This window comes from Echiichthys vipera, assembly GCF_963691815.1.
Source record: "Echiichthys vipera genome assembly, chromosome: 1".
Lineage (NCBI taxonomy): Eukaryota > Metazoa > Chordata > Actinopteri > Perciformes > Trachinidae > Echiichthys > Echiichthys vipera.
Window position 1 is genome coordinate 9,133,388 of NC_139826.1, and position 12,194 is coordinate 9,145,581.

General features: G+C 40.8%; 1 protein-coding gene across 1 annotated transcript; it reads left to right on the forward strand.

Annotated features, from left to right (window-relative positions):
* The first annotated feature begins 1,011 nt into the window (after positions 1-1,011).
* Positions 1,012-9,845, forward strand: slc7a6os (solute carrier family 7 member 6 opposite strand). The gene is made up of 5 exons (XM_083913831.1): positions 1,012-1,213; positions 2,489-2,818; positions 3,662-3,868; positions 4,768-4,897; positions 8,922-9,845. The coding sequence occupies exons 1-5, from the start codon at positions 1,025-1,027 to the stop codon at positions 9,059-9,061; spliced, it is 996 nt and encodes a 331-aa protein (XP_083769957.1). The 5' UTR covers positions 1,012-1,024; the 3' UTR covers positions 9,062-9,845.
* Positions 9,846-12,194: the final 2,349 nt, after the last annotated feature.

Here is a 12,194-nt window from a genome sequence, read left to right on the forward strand (position 1 = left end):
CAGTTTTTAGGACAGGCAGGAAATTGGGATGAGAGAGAGAGGGGGAGAATTGCAGTAAAGGGCCGCAGGTCGGAGTTGAACCCGCGACCGCTGCCTAGATGACCTTCAGCCTCTTTACATGGGGCGACTGCTCCAACCGCTGTTTCACCAGCCACCCCCAAAATGGCACCTTTTAAATACACTGAACACGGTTCTCTGCACAGGACTCCACAATCTGACATAAAGTCACCTCTGCCATTCCAAAATGTAAATATATCTGCTGTGCATATGTTGTAATGACTTGTTTGGTGAACAATAAAAAAACAAATGTGTCCACAGCATGTGTGTGTGTGTGTCTGGAAATATTTCTGTGCATGTGGACAATCTGAAGAATTCTCTACAATTTGAGCTGTTTTAGTATTATGGCAAAGCATAAGAGTGCTCTTCATTCTGCCCAACAGTGTGACGTTGGTTAGACAACAATCTGCTTATATGAAAGAAGAATGTGCCATTTGGTGCAAAAGTTTAATTTTGATAATGCTATGTGCAGTTTTGGTTGCAGTGCTTCATTTTGCAGGATATATGAGGTATTTTGCAGTTTGGGTGTGTGCTCTTGTGAATTGTGTTAAGTATTTTGATAAAACCAGCCTAGTTTGCAAAATTGTGCTTTAACAGTTTAACAAAAACTGTAACAAAAAAGGCAGAACTTTTCATTTAGGGGAATGGGGAAAAAATAAAACAGGTTATGCCTTGGTTTGGTACAGAGTCTGTCGAAACGCTTTAGACCACTGTAGCAGTTGTTGACAATGAAATTCTTATTTCTTCAGAATTATACTTTAAATTGTAATATATATATATAATCTAATCCTTATCTTGTTATTATCATTAGTATTATTGTTATTATAATAATAATAATTATTATTATGTACATCCATGGTCCTCCCCTTATCTGCTGTGACGTCTGTGGTACCCGGAAATAAAGGCGGAGCTCTTCAGTTTTTTCTGTCTGCCAGACAAACCAGACAAGTTCAGACAGAGGGACAACATGGATCCTAATACGACGATACTGCGAGTCAAGAGAAAAAGGGGGACCGACCCGGCGGACGCTCTGTTGCTGGCGTGCAAACGTATCCGGCCGGAGACGTCCCAGAGCCCAGGCGAGACGGTACCGGAGCCAAATGAAGCCGAGGTGGAAAACTCCGTCTTCAAACTCGTGGCGACTGTAGCGACACAGGTGAGAGGCCCGCTGGAGCTGACCGAGCTAACGTCAACGCACACACACACACACACACACACACACACACACACACACACGCTAGTTAGCATGTCGGTGCAGACGTACGAAGTGTGACTGACTGCTAGCATCCAAATTGTACGATATGAAAAGGTAGTCGTTGAAAACAGCGCGCCTTCTGTGCTAGTTGTTGTAAGCATAATACCCAGTTTAGACAACGCTGTTAGCCGACGTTAGCCTGCGTTAGCTCATTCTGTTTATGTTGAACGCAGTCGTGACGTGTTTGCAGGCCTCGGAAATGATACGACTTCATCCAAAATCAAGCGGACGTAGCTTTAACAATACAATTTAAATACAGGGTGTCAAATATTCAAAGTCTCGCACTGGCATTCATCACGCAGGCGAATCCACTTTGCTGGTGAACACTATAACGTTGTTTCTCTATCACAAGGTCTACACATGTTGGGTGACGTTATGTTATTACAGGTGAATTGGACAGTATTCGCCCTGCCTGTGTTATTGACATGGTCACACGCTCATGTTTCTGCTCACGGTGACACTTGGAAAGAGCCCGTGTGTTCAGTGACGCAGTGAGGATTGGGTCGGAGTCTGTGGGCGGCTGTGGCAACATTTAATATTTAGACTGGATATGTATTTGCAGAGATCTGTAATTCAATTCTTCCTTGTCAAGAATTATTACATTTCACATGTCCACAGGTGACGTCACTTTTGCCATTTATTTTTATTGGTTTTTCAATTCTAGATATTCACAATTACATTTAGGATATTTAGAATGAACATTCTGAATATTGGTAGTGTATTTCTTACTAGGAAGAACTCTATTTTATACAATCAATTTTTTTTTATTTGTCATCATTTTAATTCCAGATATCCCAAAATTTAAAACCATGCCAGATATCCTTAATGTAATTGACTATCCAAAATACATTGACTAGAAGTAAATGTTATTATGGAGATGTACATCTGTAATTTTAGTAAGAATCTTCATTCTAGATATCTAAAATGTAATTGTTGATATCTAGAATTAAAAGCCCAATACACATGAATGGCAAAAGTGCTGTTATTTGTACTCATAAGAATGTCGTCATGGATATCTGAAATTATCTTTTTGACTGGAAGAAATGGTATTATTTATGTCTGAAATGTTATTACAAACAGGAGTGTGATTCAATTAAATGATTAAACCGCTTGCCATGGGTGCCTGCTTTGTTTATGTCAGGAAGTCAACCTAAATGTCTGACATATCATCAACAGGATGCTCCTGTTCAGACGCAGGTGCGACAGGCCTTGGCTCGGCCTCGCATGGCCCACGCACTGCGCCCCTCTGCCGCCAGTTCACAGCGGATAACTGGGGACCTACGGAGTACTAAGTGGAGCACCCGGAGGGAAGAGCGTTACAGAATACTCTCGAGCCACCGTGCAGGGCTGTTGAACCCAGCTGAGCAGCAAACCCCCCAGACGGGAGCTTCTGAGGGCGTAGAGGAAACTGGGAAAGAGCAGGATAAATATCTGGGTCTTGGTGCCATCCAGGTGGTTGATCTCCTACATGAGGATGTAGATGACCAAGACAAATCCTCTGGCAAGGTGAGTTGCAGCTGGTTAGACATGAGTAGTATTAGAGTTTTGCCTGCAATGGTATCAGTTTCCATACTGCTTATTAAAATTGATACTTGCGTATAGTCTACTTCTATAGCTATTCATAATTTGTATGGGGGTAAAGTGCCCTCTTCACTTTTTGTTAAAACAATCAACACAGTAAAACAGTGACAATAATACTTGTACACTGACGGAATGGTACACAGTATAATAACTTTATCCAAAACCTGCTGAACAGGCCGAAAATAAAGTTACAGAAATGTGACAACTTGCCATGTGACAACTTACCGTTTTCCATCTGTATGTTTTCCATAGTCATACAGAATTTCTTGAGCTAATGTCAAATTGCTATGAACAAACTAAAAATGAAAGCTTTCTGTATCTAACTGTTTTCCCAGGTCAGCCATGTGTCTTTAAATTTGTGCAGACTAACCGGCCCCTCCTCCTCGTCCAGCAGGACCTGCTAAGCAGCAAATCCTTTAACATTTATGTTTATTCTGTTCTGTATTTTTCTTTCTCAGCGATCAAAAGGAACAGATGAGCACTATTGAAGAGGGGTTGTATAAAATTCTAGCAATACAATACCAACCCAAAATTATTATTTTGTGGAAAGGGGGTTATTTATAGCCGTGCAACACAGTAAAGTGTTTTTTGTAAAGGAGTTGATTTGTCACATTTCTTACCTCTGGCAGCAGTATGCACCATTGACATTGACATGACCAGTGTACAGATGTGTTCCACTTCACACAAGCTTCTGCAAAAGGGAGCATCGGTCAACATTGCTAATATGGCCTCAGTAGTGATCCATTTTCTTGCTCTGTTTTTTTTAAGACCCTGTCCTCAGACCCAGAAGTGATCTTGTGTAACAGCACCAAGATGCTGCGGGAACGCCTCGACATAACTGGAGAGCGACTCGGGGAGGAGCACCGGGAGCAGGACGATGACTACGTCTACGATCTTTACTACCAGGAAATGGTCACACCAGGGTGGATCCAGGACATCCTGTCTGTCAGGGCCTACGCCGATGAGGGCGAACTGGTGTGTGTGGATGGATGGACGGACAGATGAATGAGTGCTGGAATCGGAGTGAGTGAATGAAGACATGGGGAGTCATTAATGTGCTAACTGCCTGTGAAACTATTAGCCCTTTTTGACCATCAAGGAACGGGATCTTGAACCAGTTCCATTGAGAATTTTTTGAACCTTTAGTGCCATCGCAGAACCAATGTAATCAAGGATCTTTAAGCAATTGAGGGCGTTGCCCAATGCACAGACGTAGATGGAGTATTTTGCACAGTGGGGCCTGATGTACACACACTGAGCGAGACCTCATCGCCCTGCCCTTTTTATAAGTCAGGGAAAAATTCTGATCGCTCTGCGGGTACACTTTTTATAACCTTTACGCAGACGATGGCCGCTCTAATATAATGGCAAGCCAAAAGTGATCGCGGTGTGGTTACAATTCGACAATACAATACAATACGACATTCTCTATGCCCTGGGGACAGACTGACAGGATATTTTAGATATCTGTTAAAAATACAAAGCACTATTTGCTAATTTCAGGGCAAATTACTTTCATAATTGGCAGTTAGCCAATAATAATAGTAACTAAATAAAGTGTACTGCTATTTCAGCAGACCAGTAGTTTTGCCCATAATAATCTCTACAGTAACAACAGAATAAGGTGGATAGAAAGCAGCCTTCAGAACTGCAGATTGCATTTCTTGCATTCTTATTATTTTGTTTAAAAGCAAGAAAGGCCAAGGAACTTTTAAAGATGTATCTTATGCATTTTAAATGTAGGTTTATGGCTTCAAAAGCATGAAGCTTCATTTGGATCTTTTATTTTTATTCCTCCAACAATTTAATGAAACCAATAATGAATCAGCATAAATGAGGCTTTAAGATAAATGGCATGTTGCTGTTTATCCCAGGTGCCAGACCGCGTGGTTCATGAAGAGGAGGTGTATGAAGATGAAGACGATGAAAATGAGGAAGGCAACTGGAGGAATGACTACCCTGACGAGAGTGATGGAGATAGTGACAGAGAAGAGCGCTATGGTGGTATGTATTTATGGATGGATGTATTATTGAAGTCTAGGTGGGTCTGTATGTGGGCTCTGTCTTAACCCAACATTACCAAAAAAAAAGTATGTAGAGAAAATAACTGTTGCTCATTTCTTGAATGAGATCTACTGAATCTGACTGTTTAATTAAAACAAATCATTGCGAAGGCCCACGGTGGGTGATGACCAACAGCATTCTTTTGCCCAGTGCTCTGAATTTGGCCACTCAGTTTTGAGGTAGTGCGATATCCTTTGTTGAATATTTTTGATGAAGGTAGACTTGGATTAAAACAATGTTATGTTGTATATTTGCGTCACAAATAGTGAAAGTTGGTAAAGGCAAGTAACAGGACTCTGTTCTCCTAAAGGTGGGACGCACATTAGACTGGTGAGCTGATTGCTGAATGTGACAACAAATGCAACCAAGTTGGACTGGGTCTAGGGCTGGGCGATACGACCAAAATCTCATATCAGGATATAGGTCATTTCGTAACCCCATAACGATATACAGTGGAGATCAAACTTGGAGAACAAAGTATTCATATTTGATTCTGAAATACTGTTGTTTTTTATTGTTCAGAATTTGATAGAATATCCACTGTGGCTATCCCACTGCTGTACTAGCATGTGTTTTTAACCAACATAACCAAGGCAACCTTTATTTTGTGGAAAAAAGCAGTGAGCAGAATTAGAGAACACTAACCATTGTGTCAGAAGAGAAGATTTGTTTTGATGAGAACAATGTTTTCTTCTATAGGATTCAAAAATGAACAGGAAGTGTAGAGGCCACAGCTTTGAATGACTTCAGCACACCTGCGCCCACAGGACATAACTAGTTTCTCACACGGCTCTGGTTTGATCTTGATCCATTCTGACTCAGTCTCTTCCACAGTTCACTAACTGGAGTGGGTTTCGTAGACATTACTTTGCTGCTGAGGATTTCCCAGAGATTCTCTATGGTTTAGACCTGGATTTCATTGTTTCAATATTCTTAGCTTCAAGGAACTGCTTAACCCATTTTGCAGTGTGACAGGGGACATTGTCTTACATGAAAATTGAAGCCGAATGGGAGACAATTGCAGTGAAGGTATTGCATGTTGCCAAAGGAGGTTCACATAAACATTTGCAGTCACCCTGCCATGTAGCTATAGAAGAGGGCCAACTCCTGCTGCAGAAAACATCCCTCAAACCATGACACTTCCTCCTCCAAATGGAACTGACTTCTTTACACACTAGTGTTTTTTTGGCGGCCTGTTTTACTTTTAGTCTAGTCTAGTTTTAGTCAACTAAAAGTCTGAGCATTTTAGTCTAGTTTTAGTCAAAGAACGTTGTATATTAGTCTCTTTTTAGTAATACAATGATATTTAATCAATATAATAAAAGTACCTAGTAGTATTGACAAAACCAACATTTTCTTTTAGCCAAACCCATGCAGATACCTTTAGTTTACATGCATGTACGGGCCTAGAATAAGTAATCCAATTTATGTTGATGCCAAATTCAGTTCAGTGTGATTTGCTCTGTGAAATACAAAACTAGTGAAAGTATTTGGCCAACAAGGGGAAGTTTAGTGCACTTATAGAGTGAGACAGTGAGGTAGGAACTAAGCACGCACGCACGTTACTCACACACACGCTAGTCTCACACACACACACACGCTCACACACACGTTCTCAGCTCCAGTGGCTAACCCTAAAGCTAGCGGTAAAACCCGACACATTAACCGTAGCATCATGTCGCATGAGCTTTCTAAAACAGAAAGTATCGTTACGTTACGTCTTGACTTACCTAACTGTCATTATGCGATGCCCTGAGGTGTCTCTTAAGATCCGTGGTGTTTTTTCCTGTGATTTTGTGTCTGCATTTCTTTCTTTTTCCACAACACATTCCGTTTTGCTTTCCACGTCTATGTAATGAAAGTGTTTCTTCTTTTTCTCCCAAACACGACCCCCGGCTGGTGTCACACTTTGTTCTCATGTTTCTTTAGTTGTCGTTAACGCTTACCCTTACGCTAGTGCTAACGCTGACGTTAACGCTAACCCACAGCAGCGGCATCTTCAGAATCTAAATAATGCACGTGTGGGGATTGAGGAAGTGACATCGCCCAGACGCCAGACTGGGAGAGAAACTTCAAAATAATAATAACGTGACTCAACGAGACGAAACAACGTTATTTCGTCTAGTTTTCGTCAACGAATGAAGAGACATTTCGTCTCGTTTTTATTCGTCAACGAAATTGCAGTATATATTTAGTCTTAGTCATCGCCACATGCGCAGCATTTTCGCTTCGTCTCATCTAGTTTTCGTCACGTGATAAAGGTTCGTTGACGAAGATTTTTCGTCAGCATTTTCGTTGACGAAAGCAACACTATTACACACTTTGGGTTCAGTCTTTCCCCAGTCCTATGCCGAACATGTTTCCTATCAGACACAAATAAATTGAATGTCCTCTCATCACTGAAGTCACTCTGGACCAGTTCTCCTTTGTCCACACAACATGCTCCTCAGCAAAGACAAGTCTAGCCTTTTTATTCTTTCTGCTGAAGAGAGGTTTGGTCACTGCATGGTGGGCTTTCACTCCAAAAAGAGCCACTGTGACCACTTTGCCCTGTTCAGCACTGAACTGGCTAGCGGACGGTTTACGATACGTAACAAATGCTCATTTTGTTACGTATTGTAAGGATTGGCCTTTGAGGAATTGATGCGACCCCTCGATCTTGGAATGAACCACTCCTGCACTCCCCTAATAGATGTTTTTTTTCTTTCTTCATATGATACATCTGGTCCTATCCACAGCCCTAACTGGGTCTGATCCAGTCTGGGTCAGTTAGTGTTGACAGTGGGCAGATCAAATCATAGTGTTTGATATGTAAAGATTCTAATCTGAAGTCTTTAGATTTGGTTGGTCTTGGTTCATTTTAATTCAAAGAACTTTAATATTAGCAATATTATTAGGGATGGCAAAGATCCCTCATCTCCATTTCCCTCTGCAGGCTATACACTCCATGTTACCAACACGTGTGCTTTTTTTGTCTTTTCAGTGCAAATATACTCTAACTAGACAGTGCAATCTTCTGATCATTACCAATGTTTGCTTTGGTACAAGTACACCGGAGCGTTGGTGTTCTCACAGGACTTGCACAGTGGTCTACTGCTGGAGCTCCAGACGTTACAAACCATTCAGTGTGTCGTCTAGTGTATTAACTCAGTTGTTAGGTTCATCCTCCTTCCTGCAAGTTGTTCTAAACAATCTTTGTGTGGTTTTTTCCAGTTCTTGTAGGTTTTAGCTAGTCTTCTGCGCCAGCATTCACAAAACCTCTCTAGACTAAAAGTAGCTGCACATATACTTGACTAGTCAGTAGCCTATATTACCCTTTGTGTCATGTTCAATCAGTGACACTTGGTCTACGTTTGATTTTGATATCTTGAAAGTATTTCTTTTAAGAATTTGCCGACAGAAACCCAAAACAGCCAGTTTGATGTAACCTGACATCATCCATGGCAACAGGGTCAACCCCACCCTTTCTCTTAGTTCAACACTCCCCCCGGTTCCTCAGTAAAAGTCGGTCTCAGCAGCTTTGGAGCGGTTTTAAGAGGACACTCTTGGTGAGGAACTTTTAGTTCTCTGTAGTGGTACAATTTGTCCCGGTTTGTCCCGGGCTTTACTTGTTTTCATGTCTCCTCATTCTCCGTTCCATCTTTACTTGATCATGTGATATTTTCCGATCGAGTTCAAAACCTATAAACAAAACTGATTATCTGAAAACAGACGCTTTGTTTTTTTCTTTTCCCCCAAAGCGTGATCCAAATGGAGCATGAGCTGTAGACAGGAGTGCTCTATGAACAACCTCTCAAGTCTAAGACGCAGCCAAGACAAGACTTTACATTTCCATGACTCATTGATAAGTGATGGCACATTACCGTTTTGTGTCATTGTAGTACCACCGCCCTACCAACTGTCTGTCACTTCTCACAGTCCATTCTTGTCGATCATCGGCTGACTCTTGTCTCATGTCACGCAGGTTACTGGGAGGAGGAGCACTCGTACAGCCGGAGGAGCTGGGGCCGCTACCAGACGGAAGTGCTACATGAGCTCGGCTGTCACGGAGAAGACGACAATGAGGATGATGATGAGGATGGAGAAAAGTATAATTCGGATTGATCCATCCCTTAACCCACAGTTGTCAGTGGATCTTCCCAAATAACACTGTACTCTATAGTCATCTGTGTAGGTGAGATTGAAGGGGAAACACCAGAGTGACACTGAAGTATTTCAAGAAATCCCATCTTAATTAGCGTGTAGCGATTAATGTAGCACTCATCAGATTTGATGATGGTTTGGGAACGCCCTGTTCTCAAGTTAACACCAGTTAACGACACCCCTTCAAAAAAGTACAATTTTATATGCAAATGTCACCGAGTCACAATTCACCACTGATTGTTCAGAGTATTGCGTATTAGCCAAATATCAGTGAACAACTTTTTCTAAATCCACGCTTATCTCTCATACACAGATGATAATGGAGTAGGTGTTGTTGTCAAGAATCCAGTGTTTTGGGTTTTTCTTTTGTTTTTTTACCCTGGTGGAGTGAATTTGTGTGTGGGTGTTTGTTCAATGTGGATGTGTGTGCGTGTGTTTAAAAAGTTGCACATTAGTGTGATATGCCTTGTATGCTTTGTGCTGTTAACACTTCTGTACGTGAGACGTCTCGGGCTGCGTGTGGTTGCAATTTAGGGAGCATTTTGTGCATGGTAGTGTGTGCGTGTGTGTGTGTGTGTAGGTATAATTGTGTGTTAGATTTTTGCATAATGTGGAAGCGTGATGCATAGTTGTGGGTGTGCGAGTTTGAAGTTTTGAAGTTCAGATTGTTTCTCTCGGATGCTTGTTGAGTTTAATTTTTTGTAAATATGTAGATGTGTATAAAAAGAAAGCTTTCAAAATAAACTTTAAACATCTCAGTGTCAATTTGTCCTGCAAACTGTTACAAAAAAACATCTCATAATTAAAGATCAGATGGAAGTGTGCAGGCCAGTGATCCACGAATGAAGATACCTGACATGTTTCTTTGTTTTTTTCATGTGTTGACCTGATCTGATCTGAGGCAATGCAGTTATTTAACTGAGGTAGGCTCGGCATTGAGGCCAGCAATAATCATGTTCATCCTATAGGCAATGATAACCACATTGAATTTTGAGCCAAAAATATTCCCCATTGCTTGTTAAAATATATATTTGCTTTTGTAAAAGTATCCTGTTGAACAATAATCATGAAAACCCCCTGTCCTGAAAATATCATGACTTTTAGTATGTATGCAACTCTACCTGCGCCACGTAGTCTTGGTCACTGGGTAAACACTAGACGAGGTCGAGAAATCTCCTGAGCTATAGGACGTAAACACCATCATAAAGAAAATGGCAGCAAAGATATTGACCGGTGAGCTGCAGCGCTGGATCTTCAAGTAAGAAATGATGGGTGTCCACACATGGATTTAAGATAATGCAGATGTGGAGAAGTACTCTGTTTTATTTCATTAAAAGTACTAACTGTACAAACTGTTGACATCTTGCAGCACCACGTTTCCTATTGGTGTTGGACTTGACGCACACTTGTTTCACTAAAATGATGTGCTGTGGTGCCAGTGTGTTTCGCAGAAGAGTGAATACATGTGTTGATATGTGATGTGCAGATTTAGGCCGGACCCGCTCACTGGACCTTCTCAGGGGCAGAGCCATTTCTGCGGGCAGCCCTGCACATCTGCATAAAAATACATCTCTGGTGTACATTAGTGTAACCACAATAGAGTATTCAAATACTGCCATGAAATGTGGGCCACAAAAAACAAATATCCAAATCAATTGTATTTAAAAACATTATGGAGAACCACAGAACCAACGTCGATGTCATTTCCCTGTCAGATGTCATGATTGATTACATCTTATGTCAATCAAATATTTCTCTTTAAACATAAAATAGCTTATTTGGTTATGTTTTCAAAACCTAGACACATTTTGAGAAACTAAGAGGTTCCATTTAAGATTAAACTTTTCAAAAGTTAAACTTCCAGTCCATATGATCTTCGGTCCTGTGCACATTGACCTTGTCGTACAATATATTGCATTTAGTTCTTCTACATCATATTGGATCTACAGTAGATCAGCCAGTCAATTTTTGAATGTATTGCATTCATGGACTTTCATGTCTGTTTTATTATAAAGCAGGTTGAGGTGCTATGTTAATACTGTAAGAGTAAAAACACTCAATCCACAGAGAAATGCACACAGCCTGGATTTCAGGAACTGTGCCTTTAAACGAGCCGTGGAGGACTTCTGTAAAGTTGTGATGTCACAAATATATGCACACAACCTGGCATTCAACACTGTTTATTTCTTGGGTGAGCGCAGCATTGAAGAGCATGCTGACCCATCAGAGCAGACCGGGCTTTTTAAAGAGATGGGTGAATCAGAACCGTATCCAGTGCCAGCTTCCTACAGTGGTAGCCAGAGTGGATTCAGCAGTTAACTCACAACAGCCACTAAATGCAAAAAAAAACTATATTTAATTTCAACAACATATAACAATAATAATAATAATAGTTATATATATATATATATAATAATAATAGTTGTATATATATATATATAGAAAAATAAAAGTTAAAACAAACCTACCAGACAATAACACCAAAAAGCACATACAGGCAATACTATTAGATGGATGACTCAAAGTCACGTAGCAGCAGACAGTAAACATATCCTTCCCTTTTTTTACCCATTCGGGACAATCTATCATTTCTTTTAATTCTCATGTGACATTAAGCGCATTGACACGTACTGCACGCAAGATCTTCTACTTAAATATGTTAAATCCATATAACAATAATAAAAATATAATTGCATCATTATCAGGTCCCTGGGGTTATGTGCAGCACCTGTCGAATCTCACAGGAATGTAGTGTTTGAAAGGCGTACAATTACCTGTGGAACTAACAAGGCGATTCCTTTATAATACAGGTCATTAAATAGTGTGATGAAGTGAAATGAAGGAAAGATATCCGCGGTAACAGTATAACAGCACTTTCTATCCTTCTGTCTTTGTCTCGGAGTCTTTGAATGTCTTTGAAGTCCAGGATACGTCTGCAGGTGAATGCGGACAACATTTTCAGTGTCGTAAACAAGTCAGTGGAGTCTGAGAGCTTCAGCGTGGTGAACAGTACAGTAAAATCTGTTCCACCCCCCCCCCCCCACGGAAGACTCCATTGTCTGACTGTCCGCTGTTAGGATGTATGTCTTGGATG